Source organism: Lethenteron reissneri, chromosome 46 (assembly GCF_015708825.2).
Source record: "Lethenteron reissneri isolate LAM-NWPU_2019-01 chromosome 46, ASM1570882v1, whole genome shotgun sequence".
Lineage (NCBI taxonomy): Eukaryota > Metazoa > Chordata > Hyperoartia > Petromyzontiformes > Petromyzontidae > Lethenteron > Lethenteron reissneri.
In genome coordinates this window covers 11,432,583-11,450,662 of record NC_083824.1, presented here as the reverse complement: position 1 = coordinate 11,450,662, position 18,080 = coordinate 11,432,583, and the positions used below count along the sequence as shown (strand labels likewise).

Genomic DNA, 18,080 nt, shown 5'->3' with positions numbered 1-18,080 from the left:
AATAAATTTCTGGGGTCAAAATGTATTTTCTACTTTTGAGTGAAAAAGTGTGTGCATTGAAAAACTCGTGTTTTACCTAATTATTATTTTACCGTGAAAACTATTTTAACTATTTAACGACGAAATCTTTATTTAAAGCTTTCGTTACTGCAGGAATTCATATTCTTTGGGTCTTTCGGTAACGTCACGTAGATAGGTTGAAACGAAAATAACAAACCGATCTACGTGACTTTACCGAAAGACCCAAATCATATTTAACGACTATTTTATTTGACCAGGTAAAGCCCACTGAGCTATGTAGCTCTTTTTCAGAAGCGACCTGGCAAGATAATGGCAACGCCAAACACCGGTTACGCTAATCTATTATCCTTCGGCAAGAGCCAGACATCTTGAGACTTGTGAATCTCCGCTACCAAGTGAACTGGACATTGTCACAACAAAAGATCCCCCGTATAGCCTTAACAGACTGTAGGGGCAAGTGCTGTTAGCGAGCACCTATAAAGGCCGGCACGGCACACGAGGGGGTGGGTGGCCAACACCACGCCCGGCCGCCTTTGTCTCCCTAGTGACGATGTTTACACATCGGACCAGGTACTCATTTGAGGCTGAGTCGACCTAGGGGAGGCCCAGGGCCGGTTCAGATAATCATCACCGGTGTTGGCCGTGAGTGGGAATCGAACCGGGTCACCAGGTTCGTAGCGCAGCACGCTAACCGCACACACACATCCACACACACACTTCAACAACACAAGAGAAAGTTTGTAATCCCAACGTGACTGGTAAACAAACTCATGTTACTGTGTTGACCCGAGTTTCAGTGTGCTACTCACCACTCCACTCACATTTAAGTTCGTGAAATATATCAAATACGAGTAGAAGTAGCACTAGCAGATGTCAGCATCAAACAATGTAAAGGCTGACAATTTAAACCAGGAACTTGTGGCACTGCGTAAAAAAGTATGACCAGGAGGAAGAAATACTGCACAGCAGAACACAATACACGGGCACGGCCATTCAATGTGATGAACACGTTTATTTATAGAGAACTTCATATGCGGAGCCTGGGACCATGACGGCTCCAGGTATGATCACGGCACCTAAAATCTCAAGTCTTGGAAAAGGGGTCATGGCAAGGGTGTGACCCCTCGCCCCACCTACCCTTACCGCTGGTATACAAGGACATCCTGGCCATATAAATATCTAAGAGCCTCCCTATATATATATTATACCAATATTTAAATACAAATCATAGACTGCCTCGTAATATTAAATAAGCAACTTAAACCAACGTGTATGTTAATGTTTTTTCATATGCATTGAGATACACGTAAAATTGCACACACTACGTAGCTTCAAAATATCTCATTTAAATACTGCGATGAAATATAACGTACAATACATGTGCATCGGTGCATGGCACATTTTCTCATTTATCTTCCTAAAGGGTTGCAGTACAAGCTCAGGCACATGCCCAACAATTGCACGGTGATATTTTGCACCGGAAAACTGCTCTGCATCGTACGTTTCAGGGATCTCTGTGCATCTCTGCACGCAAAGACTACGGGGAACAAACAATGGCATGGACACGCTTCATGTGTCTCTACGTATGGTGTAAGTTCTCAAGTTAAACAGCCAGTCCGTCTCCACGTCGCAAAGCCTGTTCCCCAGCGGGTGTCAAGGTGAAATGGTCACCTGTACACATTTAATCGCCACGGCGCGAGTTTGACAGCTTTTTCAAAGCCGCATAGAGAATGTACACCATAACGCCCTTCCTACTGTGCACTAAATTCAGCGTTCCAAAGGTGTCGCACCGTTCTCCACGCCGCTCCAATCGCTCAGATGCCGAGCGCTCCCACAGCAGCGCTACTGTATCGTACACGCTGAAAGAGACCACAACGAACAACACCGAGCGGGTTTAAGTACAGCTGCTGACGTCACAAGTGATGAAAATCTAAAATGTTTTTTATTTTAACTTGAGCATGGTTGGCTACGTTTAGCATGGCCGGCTACGTATGGTGTAATTGCAGTTCTAAGTATATGTACTTGGAATGCTGAGTGCAGATTCACTGTGAATTGTACAACGAGAGCATCAAGTGAAGCTGGGCTCATGGAGTGAATGGCGGCGTAGAACTGCCCATTGTCAGCATAGAAACGGGGTTCGACTTGAACCCTAGAGGTGATTTTGCCGACAGCGAGGAGCTACATTGAGAAGAGCAGAGGGCTGAGGATGGAGCCTCGTGGGCCCCCATCGCACAGTCCTTGCGTGGAGACGGAGGAGGAGCAGTTTGAGAGGGCGGAGCGGAACCAGGAGACGAGTGTCGAAGACTTCTGCGCGGTCACGAAGACGCTCAAAGAGGACTTCTTTAATTCTTTAACGGGAGACTGTGGGGGTAATGTGTTGATTTCACAACAGCCGAGGGATCTCGCGAAATAAACGACATTTCGTGGCATCAGCAACAATAGCCTTGGTGACCTCTGGACCTGAACTCATCTGTCACGGGGGTGGAAGCATGTCTGTGTTACTGGGGAAGCTCGATTCACAATGTACCTGTTCTCACAGAGTCGGAGAGCTCCCCTGCTTCCAGAGCAGTGTCCTTCGACTCCCGCATCTAGAATTAAACAAATCACAAATCAGTGACAAAGCTTTGTTCCATTTAACACTGTAGCTCTTACAGGTCCCATAGCTTTAGCATTGGTCGTAAACATTTTCTCTGCGCATGCATTACTGTCCGGAGTGGAGCACGTGTACCCCATGCTGCAGACACAATGAAAACAAATTAACGTAAGTCCTCCTCGTGTAACGCGTGCTCACACAACGCGTTTTCGCTACAACGCGGTTCTTCCACTTGGCAACACTTTTCGCACAGCGCGGAATGCGTCCGTTACAACGTGGACCGGGCGCACCGCGTTACAACGCAGTTTCTGAGAGGTTGTCTCGACCACACAGTGTCGAAAACATTGACTATAAAAGCACAACTCAAAATGCAAACGCATTTGTAAAGCAATTAAAATAGAATTAAATCGTATATTTTGAAAGGAACTTATTATTATCATTCTTTTGCATACCTTTACACATATATGTCTGGCTGTACGTATGTATGCACATCGCTGTGCATCAATGTCTTACAAGTATTAGTCACAGTTATACACAAAAAAAGACGCAACACTGGTGGAGAGCTGCACCTTATTGTCTTGTTTGATGCGCTCAGCCCTGCTCATGACATTCTGAATCTGGTGATGAAAAGACATCTGTTGTTCGAAGCTGATAAACAACACACACCATCTGCTCTGGATGGAAACGCACATGAGACCGAACAATTGTGAATTTGCGATTTGTTACGGAAGAAACATGATTCGCCTATCAAGCTTTGTGATATCTACCAAACAGCAGTTGTTTATACGTCTTTACTGACACTCTTACACGGCACAGATGTTTTTTGCCCCAATTTCTATCTGCTTCATCGCTGCACTTTATTTTATTTGTTTTTCTCTTTGTCATTTTCATGACCCAGGTCACTCGTGCAAGTGAGATTATAATCCTGGGCTCTTAAGTTCCTCACTCGGTTAAAAACATTAACTAAACTTGACTTGAGAGCTACAATTCTGTTGCAAGATTTACCTCCGAGTGAAGGAGCTGCTTTCTTCTGCCTTCCTGTTCAGCTGTAAAAAGAGATTACCTGGTTACTGGGATACAATGACCGTTTTGTAGAATTGGGTAATTAATAAAACATTTTGACAAAACACACGAAGACCCGAAGTCCTCGCTATGAGTGTCAATCTCTTAAGGGTGGTACCTGAGATGATTCACATTTAACCCTGGGAAAATGTATTTTTTGCGACGAGATTGGTTTGTTAAAATCACCGTACAAGTTACCTCGTGAAAATACACTTATACAATCACGAGCAATTAGTTAAAACTTGTTCTAATTACTAAATTGTTACTAAATCAAAACCAAGTAAATAAAGGTCATTAGGTCACGTATATAAATAGTACTCCAGGAGAATAGCAGGGTTTGCATTAGGATGCTCCTATCTGCATTGCGTATCACAATGCAGATAGGAGGAGGCCTCTTCTCCCGTAAATATGTTATATTATCAACTGCTTTTAAAATGTTTGTTATTGTCCTTCCCCGTACCTCCGATTGGCACGGTTGGCTAAGTACAGTTGCAAAAGAATTTCAATGTACATATGTACATTTGCAATTCCTTATCAACACTCCAATAGTGCGATAAAGCGTAGCGACGCTAGGTGCACTAAGACGAGCGAGCGACTAGACAAGCGCTCCCTGTGCTGCGCACTGCCCTGCCACACCACACGCTGCCCCTCCACACGCTCCCCGTGCCACGCACTGCCCTGCCACGCACTGCTCCTCCACATGCTCCCCGTGCCACGCACTGCCCTGCCACATGCTGCCCCGTGCAGCCCTCACCTGCCAGCATGAGGATGAGCTCCCCCAGCGCCTCCTGGTAGAGCTCCAGCACCGGCTCGGCACCGTCCTCCTCCTGCGGGCCAACGCACGGGCTTCAGCATTCGCCGGCCTGCCCTCCCTTAACCAGAGTTAACCGGGGGGTGGGGGGTACTACACAGCCTTATGCAATGCGCTCTCAATGTTACACGAATTAAGAGTGTTAATCGAGTGGAGGAAGGTTTCACGTATGGATCTGTGACAACCGCTATTGATGAACAGTGCCCAGTGTTGGCTTTGAAAGCGTATTCAAGGCGGTCAAAACTAATTGGCTCTGTCTGCCTCTTGTGATCTTTGTATTTCTTTGGTGATGTTCAGGGAGGCGTGGGTGGCTTACGAGCCACGTGTTCCCGATTTTCCAAACAAAATGACAATCGAGCTTGGATATGTAAATCATGGCAGACCAAATTGTTAGTTTAGGTAAATAAAAGCCTGAAATGTGTCATTCATTGTGTGAGGAAACACTTGTAAAAAAAAAGAGATGATTATCTACAGGACCTTTTTGCCATTATCAAAAATTATGAAAAAAATTGGTTTTACCCTTTTTAGCAATAAAAAAGGTGTGAAGATATTCAAACACCAAACAGTAAATTTTATAAGAAATCAAGTCAGCATTAACCACACATAGTTGTGGCAAAACATGCAAAAAAAATTCTCCGATTATACAAAATGACAATTATATCATACAAAATCCCACGGTTACAGTACAAATAAAAAGTTATTTTTTTCATTGGACATGCCATTTCTACCCAGATAATGCGCAGCCCTCCGTGGACGCGAGTTCGAGACGCAACAATCCGACATCACGCAATGTGTGATGCTGAAAGCGACGGGACAATGGGTGACTGCAGAACACAGAGCCACGGCAAGAGCAATGGTCCACCTACCAGTGTGACGGCTTGCTGTGCCAGCTGGAGGGCCTTGTGGAGGCGGGGCTTGTCTTTCGACATTTCTGAGAGCAGAATCATACTACATTTAATCCATCGGCCGTTCACTCACGAAGGACAATGCCCATTAGGCGCTGAACGCGGGTTACGCCCACGCCAAAAACCCTCCGGCGAACATTCGCCGACCTTGACGCCTGTGGCAGAGCACCTGGAATGCACTCGATCCGGTCAGACCTGGAGGAAGCTATGTAAGGTTTGAGTCTGCGTGGTGCTTGCGGATGGTGACCACCGTGCACTTGAGAGATCCACAGCACGCCTACTTAAATTGTCATGCGGCGGCGCAAGCATTTAGAGCGCCGATTGTTCTCGTTTGAGCTCACAGCGGTGAGCCGAACAACAATCCTCACAAACCAAATTTATCGGCGATTAAGATACGCAGCGTTTCTTTTGCAAGTACATCAAAAGCAGGCATCTTCGGGACAACATTCGGGAAGTCGGAATAACATTCGGTCAAAACTATTGTAAGGCCCAATCAGGTCAAAATATTGTCTACGAAAGTCTACGGGTTAAGTTCGCCAAAGGGATGTTTTCTTAAAATGAAGCAGGCATTGCTCGGCATGTGTAAGGCGCCGCAGTGGCGAGATGTTAACTACCTCGCCGGGTACACAGGAGGTTGTGGGTCCGATCACAACCCTGGTCGCGTAGATTTTTCTCCGGGTACTCCGATTTTTCCTTCCACATTTAGAATGAACGTGCGTTTAGAGTATTTGGACTGCTATAAATTTCCACATGATAAGCCACTTTGTCGAGCTATAATTTCTGAAAGAGAGCTACAAAGCTGAGTGGGCCTTACCTGATAAGTTAATAATAGTTAATAGTAAACGAGAGAGCGCACGGTGCGACGTCGTGGAAACAAGTACCCAGCAGGATCTCGCGGGAGGTGCATGCCCGCACGCAGGTCTCCTGGAAGTTGCACCTCAGCATCACCTTGAGCTCCTCGGCCCGCGCGATGTACTGAGTGACCTACGGGACGAGACGACGACAATGACGACGAGCCGGGGATGCCGTCGTCCAACGGCTGTCAACGTTTGAAGAAGTCAACCATGAGATGACAGCAAACGACGGCAAGTTGTCATTCACCGTTAAGGCCGTGCCAGCACGCAAATTGTGGAGCGGCCCTCGCACGAATTTAACTGAAAGGAAAACAATTTTCGTGCTCAAATGAGCATTGAGACGGTGCTCATTTCACGTTCACAGCCCTGATCCACGTTCCTACGGCAGGAACGAGTATGTAGATAAGAAACCTACTGTTGACTTCCCCAGAGTGGCACTCATTGTAATGATTACGGAGGCATGGTGTGTGTCTGTATGTTGAACTTCTTCTGCCACCGCATGTAGCGAGGCATTATAGGGCGTCTTCTTCGTTGGCTACCTCGGCCGTGTCCACTCGGCTTGCTTCGCTGATCACATGGTCTGAGCTTACGGGCACATTGTCCTTGGCTGCTGGACAAAATGTTCACGGATTCGAGTGCCCCCGTTTCTTGGCCAAGTGTGGTCACCCTTGAACTTTGTTTGCAAGCTATCCACCTTTGTTAGAGTCATCATGTTCGTACTCAACCCGCCTAACCGATTCTTTATAGCACCCCACCCCCAGTCCCCCCCGAAGCAGATTCCACAAACTCACATTTGTATTTACAAGTGCAGCTACAGAATGGAGTCCCGTGTACGGTATATACGCTCGTGTTATTACGCAGTGGTGATTCGTGACTGCGGGGACACTGGGCCGTCGTGGTTCCTCCACTCCCAATGTGCGCGGACAGCAGTGGCAGCTCAACGCACCCGTTGCCTCCTCCGGTCGTGCCGAGATCACCCGGCGTGCCACGGCACTGCTGCGGGGGCCCAGTGGCTTTGGGAGTTGTGCTACATTGGGGCTCGCGAAACTTTGGCCCTGTAACTATCAACCTCAGACCACTCCTGCTCATGACACTGCTACTCCCCGCGACGACGGAGCCACCCTCCTGCGACGAATAGCCCTGGGAACTGAGGCAGAGAAACGCCGTGTCGGCTGTGCCGCTGCAGCAGCGTGCACGGCCACAGGGGAGAAGTCATTCGCGCCCTGAGAACGATTGTTTAAGGGCGCTTTATACATTTTCATTATTATTATCGTGAGCCGGAGGACACCGACCTTTTTCCTCACCGCTTCCTTCCGTCGGCAGTCAGTTTCATCTGCAATCGAAAGGTGACAACATCTCAGCTTTTGAGTCCATTCACGGAGCCAATGCTTTGGCTTCACAATAAAGCTGTTCCCACGTTCAGAGCCACTTGGAAGATCTCAGAAGCTAAGCAGGTTAGTGCTTGTATGGGTGAAGACCATGCATAACAGGCATTATAGGCTTCGGGGCTATGTGGTGGGGAGCAGATTGTAGTGCAGAAATGTTAGTTGTTGCGCTGTGCTTCTATGCTAACCACCTTTTACAGCTCACACCGACCAGTGACATGAAGTTTTGTTACATAGCCTCCTCGACTTACGTGACATGGGGGGCCCTCATCCAGCATTGGATTGGAAAGAAACACGTGTTAATATGGACAGGCTAACAGCTCCCGGTTGTTTGCGAGAGAAAATGTAACTCAATGTTTATTTTTAAAACACGGAAAAATCCCGTTTAGCTAAGTCACCCAGCCAGTTTGCAAGGGAGATCTGTCATGCATCGTCACGGGAACAACAGCAAAGTGATCCGTACAGAGGAACAGGCGGCAACGTCGGAACACAACGGAGGCCAAAAACGTACAACATAAACAATACGACACCGGCAAACTGCACCGAACACGAGGGGGAGAGGCAGTGAGCGGTTGTAGAGGGGCGAGCGCGTGGCGAAGCGAACGCGGCGGATCGAGGGGAATGCAGGTGACCCCCGACCCCCCCGCCCGCCCCCCACCGCTTTCACGACCATTCTTATCGTAAGACCCCCACAGTAATAACCACCTAACGACTGCTACCGACGCCGAGGTGACGAGTCTGTGCGTGACGCGGGCAGACTCGTCGCCTTCCGCCGTATGTACAGTGTAGCCCGACGGTCTGCAGCTGCGCCCGGAGCGAACGCATTGTCTCTTCCGTAGCGTTCCTCATTGTTTGTCAATTTTCTTCATTTTTTTTTATGTTTTCGCCTCTCATTACGTCTGAGAAGAGGAAATGTGATGTGCATGCAAAAAAGTGCTTAAGGATTTTCAAATGTAAGTGTTTGTTCTTACTTAATAAATGTTTGTAAAAGCTAAGGAGGCTCTTTTTTGTCACGAACGATTTAAAACGGTGGAGAGAGGATAGGGAACCGAGCCTGAGCTCTGGGAGGCAAGGGGGATCGCTCTCTCTCTCTCTCTCGCGCAGAGAGAAAGAGAGGGCGATTCAGAGGCACCAGGAGGAGAAGGAGCTACAGACAAGCGAGGGAAGGCAGCCTAAGCGGTGAGGAGCCGGCACCAACAACCGTCCAAGCTCTGCAGTCCTCTACATATTAATGTGTTCTCGGGCAATAGAAGAGGTTTTACCCGTAGGACGGCAAGATGGCGAGTGCTTAGTCGGTCCTTTGGTGTGGCCACTTACAGTGCAGTGCGGGTATGAAGAACTCTAGGGACTGGCAGTAGAGGTTTAGGGCGCCTTGCAAGTCTCCCTTCTGGTCTTTCTGCACCGCTTCCGTCACCAGGGAAACCTGCGGACACACGGCCCGCGTGAGCACGCCGCGAGCACTAATAGTCATTATATCAACTTGCAACACGCGCAGTGTTCGCTCACTCTCTCAAAGGGAGAACGGATTCAAGAGGCCCCAGGAGCAGCTGCAGACCAGCGGGAAGGCAGCCGAAGCGGTGAGGACCCGGCACCAACAATTGTCCAAGCTCTGCATTCCTCTATATATCGAGGTGTTATCGGCCAATTTAACGATTGTTAACACGTGGCAGGAAACCGCAGCACCCGAAGAAACCTCACGTGTGAGAGGGAGCAACACTCTATTCCATTCAGACGGAATTGTTAACAGTGAGTACCTAGGGCTCATCTTAGCATCTACCTGGGAAGAAAGCTTTCTGTACACACCCTTTGTTTGATAGACACTCGCATCCATAGGCGTTTTATATTGTTTTTTTCACCCCAGTAATGATATTCTCCATTAAAACCTTTGTATCATTATCATTTGAAGCTTCCACGGTGACGGTGCTATCATGCATAGCTGTGATCCAGAGATAGAAAGCTTGGAAGAAAATCCACATTAGCATTTGGCCACCCTGGGTGTTACCAAATGGTTGTTTTGTTGGGCTCGTGGCTCAAGGACCGTTGAAGCGGTGGCGGTGGTGGCGGTGGACTCACTGCCATCTCCAGGCTGCTGGCGCTGGGCATGTGCTCCAGGTCGAGGAACGGGTGCGAGAAGAACTCCTCAAACGAGATGCGGCGCTCGGGGTCGCGCACCAGCAGCCGCTCCAGCAGGTCGCGGCACGCGGGCGACACGTGCACGCCGGGCGGCAGCTGCTCCACACCAAAGGCAAAGGGCCCCCAGTATAGCCTTAACAAACAGTAGGGCCAAGTGCCGTTAGCGAGCACCTGTAAATGCCGGCACGGCGCACGAGGGGGTGGAGTGGACAGCACCACGCCCCAAACGCTTTTGCCTCCCGAATGCCGATGTTTACGCACCTTACCAGGTACTTATTTGAAGCCGAGTCGATCTAGGGGAGCCCCAGGACCAGTTGATATAATCGTCACCGGTGTTGGCCGTGAGCGCGAATCGAACTTGGGTCGTCGGGTTAGTAAAGGCAGTGCATTAACCACTACACTACCGCACCCCAACACACAAAAAGACTCCCCGTGTAGCCTTAACAGACTGTTGGGGCAAATGCAGTTAGTGAGCACCTAGTGAAGGCACAAGAAGGCGTGGGTGGCCAGCACGACGCCCGGCCGACTTTGCCTCTCCAGTGGCGATGTTTATACACCGCACCTGGTACTCATTTGAGGCCGAGTCGACTTAGGGGAGGCCCAGGACCGGTTCAGATAAAAGTCACTGGTGTTGGCTGTGAGCAGGAATCGAACTCGGGTTGCAAGGTTTGTAGCGCAGTGCGCTAACCGCTGCACTACCACTCCCCACAACACACACACACTCTGCAACACACACATACACACACAGCGTGACACAAGGTTAAGCTGAACACAGCACATGTATCCTGTGTGTCTATTCAGCACTGGCCCAGAAACGCCAGCAGCGATGAACACTGCGTCACTCCTGTCTGAGCCAGGGGGGGGGGGGGGGGGGGGCCCACTGTGACTTGATTCTGACTTTTGCTTTACATTCTCACACGACACACGCTTGAGCTACTGGGGTCAATTTGTCAGCGTACAACAAGGCGGCACTTGTGAACACAGCGTACCTCGATTGGGCGATCGCTCTTGATTTTCTCCTCCAGCTCGGTGAAGGAGCGCGAGGCGAAGGGTGGCTCCCCAAAGATCGCTTCTGCAAGACACAAGAGCCAGGGTGAGCCCTCGCCCACCCCAACAACAATTCCATTTGCATCATGGCCACGGCATTCTCTGTTCAAATCCCAATGCTTTCTGTAAATGACGAGAAGCCCCATCGTAGCGGGAGATGCATGCAGGCTGGTGTGCTGCTCACAAACTCCCATCATGCCTTGCGTGCATGTCATGTGACACCCACATTGCAATGCTCTCAGCCTAGTCTGTGCCACCAGACGAGGCGGTAACTATTTTATCGACCCTGGAATGAAGATTGGCAGAGCCAATTCCCAATCTGGATTTGAACTCGCAAGCTTCCAATTGGTACGCTCCACCGCTGAGCCACTTTGGCTCAGATAGGAGATGTGAACGCTCAATTGCCACGAGCAGGTTTCTGTTTGAATGTTGCGAGTGTTGTTTATGGTGGCTCACGGCCGGACTCTGGCCCCACCGTACCGGCCTTGTGAACGCCCACTCCGCCAGCGCCGTCTAGACCAGCACGGTAACACGGTAACACAGTTAACCCGCCCATACTGGAGATCTGTGAAAGACAGCTTCGTAATCTCCTCAGATTCCTCCAGTTCAAATAAAGATTCTGATTCTGAATCCCAGCCTGGGGGGAAACGCGGTCATCATCCCACAATTTAATACCACTTAGTACGCAGACATCGCTAACTGCCCCGTGGGAGGTCAGACTCGTCCCTGCCATAGGAATTAAAACATTCAAATATTTACATTTGTTTTAAAAATAAATGTCTTGCAAAGCGAGCGGAGGACAAGACATACACCGTGGTGTGCTCACACACCGCAAGCGATAACACGAACTCTTGCATCAGAGCGTGGCCATCACGGACTACTGCTGGCACCATCGCCGATCGCCAGGCACGGGTTCTACCGATTAACCGGGATATCACCGGAACGCAGTGGCAAGCCGTGCAAAAGGACGCACCGTACAGAATGATGCCCACAGACCACAGGTCGGCTTTGGCATCGTACTGGCCTCGGCAAACCATCTCGGGCGCCATGTAGAGCGGCGAGCCGCGGAGTGAGCGGCAATCGTCCTCCAGCACCATGTACTGGGCAAAGCCGAAGTCTGCGGAAAGGCACGCAGCGTCATTCACACTCGCAGATCGTTCCCGCTTTATCACATGCAGGATCGCCACCTGGCCTGCATTAAAAAAAAAATACACATTTTATTAAGTTCTTGTCTATAGTGTATTCTCTTTTGATTAATTTATCTCAGCATCTGCTGTAAAAAAAAAACTTGGTAGGAACCTCCTGAAACAGGTGTACTGAGACTCAGTGAGGCTCTTCTGGCTACTAAAGCATGACGATAAAACAATAACAGGTGGTGGGCTACTGCAAGCACACTGAGCTAGAAGGTATGCGCGTCAACTCAAGATGATGACGTGATGGAGAAGGCGATGGCATCAACGGGAATGGTCCCGACAGCCGTACCTGCCACTTTGAGAGTCGGGTGGCTGCAGGAAGTGAGCAGAATGTTTTGGGGCTTCAGATCCAGGTGGGATATTTTGCGCTCGTAGAGATGCTGCAAGGCTGAAGCTGCCACGGAAAATGTCACAATCAGGCACATACACAAAACACAAAAGCTGGGTCTAAGGTGAGAGAGACATTGTGACCAGTGCCGACAACGCTGCCAGATCCCAAATGTTGCATAATTCGCATCTGTACTACAATGAAATGCAATTGTTTCTATTATTTTTGCCTGCTTATCTCAATAATTGGTATTGTTATAACTCGGTCTGTCATGTCTTTCATTTGGCTTTTAACGTCTTTAATTAAGCCTGCATCTTCTCTTGTTCTTCCAAGTGTGTTTCAATCACTCGATTTGCCTTCCTCGAGTTTTGCAAGAGCTTAGACCTCACCGCAAAGTCCATCTGAAGCTACTGTAGCGGCACTCTTACGAGTCTTCAACTTCGCCCCGTCAAAGAATCCACCTGCAACTCTGAATCGTTTATCTCCCCCGATTGGTATGAGTCGTAACTTTTTGGCACTCCACCACCGCCCCTCCAGTGAAGGTTTCCTGGCTTGCTTGGGAAGTTTGGATTGTGGTCTGGGATGTGTAGTAGACCTTATGGACCGACGTTTTTGTTGTGGAAAGTGTTGTTGTTTGTGCTTTTTGTTTTGGTGCCGATTCTTAATTTCTTTTATTCATTTTAGATTTTCCCTGGTAGTAGGGTTTTCATTTGCTTGGCAGTGGCTGTACATGGGATTTGGTCCTTATATATATGATTGTCAGCATTATGGGAGGCTATTAGCATGAATGACGCCGTATGAAATGAAAGTATTATTATTAGCTTAACGCTTAACATCTGCAACTAAAAGCTTATAATCTGAATCCTTGACCACAGCCCCATGCAGAGCTTCAAATACCTAGCAGCTTAAATATATATTGATTTAATTTAGCTTGTTGACCCAGAAAAGCCTCGCTGAGTCTCAAAACCTTTTCAGGAGGGTCCTGCCAAGTGTTTCAAAGTATGGGATGATGTTGCTGCTGTTGCTTCTGCTGTGTAATCCCGATTGAGTGTTCCCAGGTAATATTTCAGCATTGGGATGTTTGGCCAATGGCGGTTACATTGTATGGTTGTTTAGTTATGGGAGTAAATCACATACCTGTCAATCCCTTATCAGTGCCCTACCTTATTACAGACCAATTCAGACCTTATTGGTCACCCCGTGCTACTTATAAATCTCAACGTTCATCCTAAAAAGTCCCGTCACAAGGGAGAACCACAAATAGACGATAAAAAAATGTTTGGCCGTATTGAAACGGCTGTACGCCGTATGGACCTGAAAACTCTATTTCCTTGTACAAAGATACGGGTAAACCGTATGGGTTGACAGCGATGAAATCAGAGCAGCTGAAGGAAACCAATTGAGACCAGAGGGGAAATACACAACCCCCCCCACCCCCAACGAGTCCGGAATTGAACCTGGGCCGTTCCTGCTGTGGGCTACAAGTGTGACCACCGCGGTACCCTGCCGCCCCATGAAGAAGTAACGTTCAGACGAAGGAACGGTCAAGCGTGGCGGTGCATGTACCACTCTCAAGGGAGCGTAGTTACCCATCCTCCCTGTGTAGGTGCGCTCTTTTCACTGCGGAATTTCTCGCTCCTGCCACTGCCGGAGGAAAAGCCTGCGAGAGCTCTAAGGGGGCATTTGGTCTACTCTTCCACGCTGACCACATTACCCCCACCCACACGCTACCTGCCGATCGACTGTGGTGAAGCCATTAGTAACGCTGGGTGAACGTAGGTGGTGGGTGGGGGGGAGGAATTGTGGAAACTGTTGGGCCGGGAGATGGAATTGAACGGATGGCCTCTGGATTGCAAGTTCAGTGTTAACGATGATACCGCTCTGGCGCGGCTCCCTTCGTTGCTCAGTTAAAAGGTGAAACCACCGTGTTTGTTGCTCGACATTCTAGACGTGCGGTAAACCGGAAACCGGTTTAAACCGGTTTCCTCGTTTGGTTTGCGGCAATGTGAAAAAAAAAGTGACGATTTCAACGACCCTGGTGCGCACCCAGCTGCTGCAGGAAGCGGCGCACGGCTTTCTCCGGGAGGCGGCGTCGGCTGCGGATGAAGCGGGAGAGGTCGCCCCCCCCGCAGAACTCCATGATGAGGTAGATGTTCTCATGGTCCCACTGCGAGACACACGGCGTGCGGGTGCACACAACGCCACGGTGGCGAGATTGTTAAATACCTCGCCTGGTATACAGAAGGTCGTGGGTTCTATCCCGACCCTAACGCCCGTATATTTGGAGTTCGCGTGTCTCTCTCTCCCCGTGGTCGCGTGGATTTTTCTCTGGGTCCTCCGGGTTTTGCCTCCACATTTAGAAACGTGCGTTTAGAGTATTTGGCTGCGATCAATTTCCACGTGAGAAGCCACTTCGTTGAGATATCATTTGTGGCCAGGTCGCTTCTGTAATGGAGCTATATAGCTCAGTGGGCCTTACCTGGTAAAATAAAAAATAGTTTAGTTATCGGAAACAGAACCTTGATTTAGACTTAAGGAGGAATTAGACTGAAGGAGGAATCCGATGAGCTATGAAGCTCTCCTTCACAGATGTCCAATCGGGACACGGTGTCAGCAGGTTACAACAACAAACAATGCAAAACAATGATAGGAGTGTAAAGTAGAGAAAAGATGAGCAAGTGGCACCACGTGCAACCCACAACAACACCGGGGAGCCACCCGGCGCTCATCTACACCGGTACCACCGAGGTGGAAATTCCACAGTCCCACGGCAGGTGGCCCGGCGATAGAACAAGCGGCTCACAATCAAAAGGTTGCGCAGTCAAATCCTACTTGGGGGAATGGTTGAATTGACCATCATACCTCTGGGGTCAATAAAACGAGTATCACTTTGTACGGATGGTAAACCGAGTTGACCATTTAAAATAAATGTACATACATACACAGAGACCCACAGACACCTGTACCCAGACACCCAGACCCATAGAGACTCACAGAGAGCCACAGAGAGACCTAGAAAGACACCCACAGAGACCCACAGATTAGCACGGTTGGCTTACGTACGGTGCGAAGGGACTTCAACATACATACGTTATCCATAATACATGATACACAAGTTACATCCGTGGCGGAGTCGCGCGCGGCGCACCTGGAAGTCCTTGAGTTCCACGATGTGTGGGTGGCGCACGCTCTTCAGGATCTCTATCTCGGTGAGCAAGTTCTCCGTGGAGCTGCGCGTCAAACTCTTCTTGGAAATGCACTTCACGGCCACCACCTCCCGACTGTTAGTCTAGTGATGGGGGACAGCACAAAGGGGGCGGAGGCAGCCCGGAGACAAAGCCGAGTTACTGAAAGAGACGGCGAGTTTAACAAACAAAAAAAGTTGAGCAAATGTCGGAATACAAAACCCAGGAATAGTTACAGATCTTGTGGCCAAGGCATGATCCATGTATTCCACATTAGTGTACCATAGCTATTTGTCAATTGGCCATTTGCCATTCGATATTAAGCAAATAGAGCACGCATCCATATTGTTTACAATATAAAGTGAATTAGGAGAGAATGCTATGGTTTTATGAATTTAACATCAAACAGTGTTATTTGTATCCTTGCTTTAAATAATATAAACCAGTACAGACAGAGGGCTAAGTTCAGATGAGGCTGATGACATCAATTATCTTCATTGACAGATGCACGAGCTAAGAAGGGCACGGAAGCAATTCTTGACCATACTTGAGGATTTCCACGGTCGCTTTGTGTTGCATGCATGCGTGTATGTTGAACTTCTTTTGCGTACATAGCCAACACGTGCTCAATCGGAGGTGCGGTCTGGACGTGTCACAAGACCAGACCGGCGTTATCATGTTGCAGTCATTGACAGCGATTACTTCATCTGTTAGCAAGTGCACATTTCAGTTTCATCAAGTGGGCAGCATTGACAGTACTAGTTTCATCAGGGCGCAGCCCAGCAAGCAGTTCCCAAATTGTTACTGGCAGAACTCAAAGCCTTAAATGTGTAGAGACAGGGCGCCGTTGTGGTGAGATGTTAACTACCTCGCCTGGGATGCAGGAGGTCGTGGGTTCGATCCCGACCCTGACGCCTGCTGTATAATTGGAGGTTGCATGTCTATCTCCCTATGGTCACGTGGATTTTTCTCCGGGTCCTCTGGTTTTTCCCTCCACATTAAGAAGCAACATGCATTTCGAGTATAAGCTCTCAATTTCCACACAATGATAAGCCACTTCGTTGAGCTATCATTTGTGATAGCCAGGTCGCTCCTGAAAAAATATCTAAATATAGCTCAGTGGGCCTTACCTGGTAAAATAAAACATAGTTTAGTTTAGGTTACTATGCTGACACCGCGTGAGCTTGTGGACACACGTCAACATCTTGATATTACAAACAGACGAGGGTCAGCTTTACCGTGAAAATGTAAAACATTTTTTTTTACATGTTTTTACATTTAGTCCGTCAAGATATGGGGGGCTTATTATCCATTGATTTCTAAGCAGCATATGTTAAAGAAGTCAAACACCGGATCGGTTGAGTATGGCCCATGCAGCCCAGCTCTGACCTGTACATCCACATGGACATTAACTCACCTGTCAAACACCCTATAGAGATACAGTTGACCACTACGGTACACTTGGTTACACGCCTGGAGTTGCTATGTTTCAGACTCTGAACAGGACTCAATACGGACATACAATCTCCCATACAATAATAATAGTGTAACTTAATACAGCGCCATTCATGCTAAAAGCATCCCATAACACCACTACCATCACCGTCCACAGAGCCCTGACACAAACACGGCCCTGACACACACACACACAGCCCTGACACACACGTACAGCTCTGACACACAGAGCCCTGACACACACACACAGCCCTGACACACACACACAGAGCCCTGACACACACACAGCCCTGACACACAGCCCTGACACACACACACGTATAGCCCTTACACACACACAGTACTGACACACACACACAGAGCCCTGACACACACACACAGCCCTGACACACACAGCCCTGACACACACAGCCCTGACACACACAGCCATGACACACACACACAGCCCTGACACACACGTACAGCTCTGACACACACAGCCTTGACACACACACGTATAGCTCTTACACACACAGTACTGACGCACACACGAGCCTGACACACAAATAGGTCTGACACACACACAGACATGCCTGACACAGAGCCCTGACACACAGCACTGGCACACTCCAGGCCTGACACACACAGGTCAGAGACAGCTTTGACACACACTCACACTACAGGCCTTGACACACGGCACGGCACAGATATAATATAAGACCAGCCGTGAGGCGACGGGCGAGCAGTGCGAGCGGGTGGTGGTGGTGGTGTAGCCTGGCCACCTTGCTGTAGCCCCGGTAGACCGTGGCGTGGCTGCCCGAGCCCAGCCGCTCGGTGAGCACCAACCCGGGCAGCCGCGGCGGGGCCAGCGCAGACATCGCGGGGCCTGCGGGGTGGGTCACGTGACGCGCGGCGGAGCGGGTCACGTGACCCGCCGGGTGGTTGAGCTCCGTCAAGGCTGAGCGGAAACTGCCCCTCCCCCTCCTCCCCCCTCCTCTCCCCCCATTCTCCCCCATTCTCCCCCTCCTCCCCCCTCCTCCCCTCCTCCCCCCCTCCTCCCCCCCCTCCTCCCCCCTCCTCCCCCCCTCCTCCCCCTCCTCTCCCACCCTCCTCCCCCCTCCTCCCCCTC

At 49.4% G+C, this 18,080-nt stretch overlaps 1 protein-coding gene across 1 annotated transcript; it reads right to left on the bottom strand.

Annotated features, from left to right (window-relative positions):
* Positions 1–1,013: 1,013 nt before the first annotated feature.
* Positions 1,014–17,866, bottom strand: ULK3 (unc-51 like kinase 3). Its single transcript, XM_061570685.1, has 16 exons — positions 17,734–17,866; positions 15,481–15,621; positions 14,379–14,499; positions 12,294–12,398; positions 11,785–11,928; positions 10,754–10,836; positions 9,705–9,860; positions 8,949–9,054; positions 7,539–7,579; positions 6,274–6,376; positions 5,354–5,418; positions 4,431–4,503; positions 3,620–3,660; positions 3,184–3,231; positions 2,549–2,609; positions 1,014–1,880 (listed from the first exon to the last, which is right to left on the bottom strand). Exons 1-16 carry the CDS (start codon positions 17,827–17,829, stop codon positions 1,864–1,866), a joined length of 1,401 nt encoding a protein of 466 aa, XP_061426669.1. The 5' UTR covers positions 17,830–17,866; the 3' UTR covers positions 1,014–1,863.
* Between the last annotated feature and the right edge of the window lie 214 nt (positions 17,867–18,080).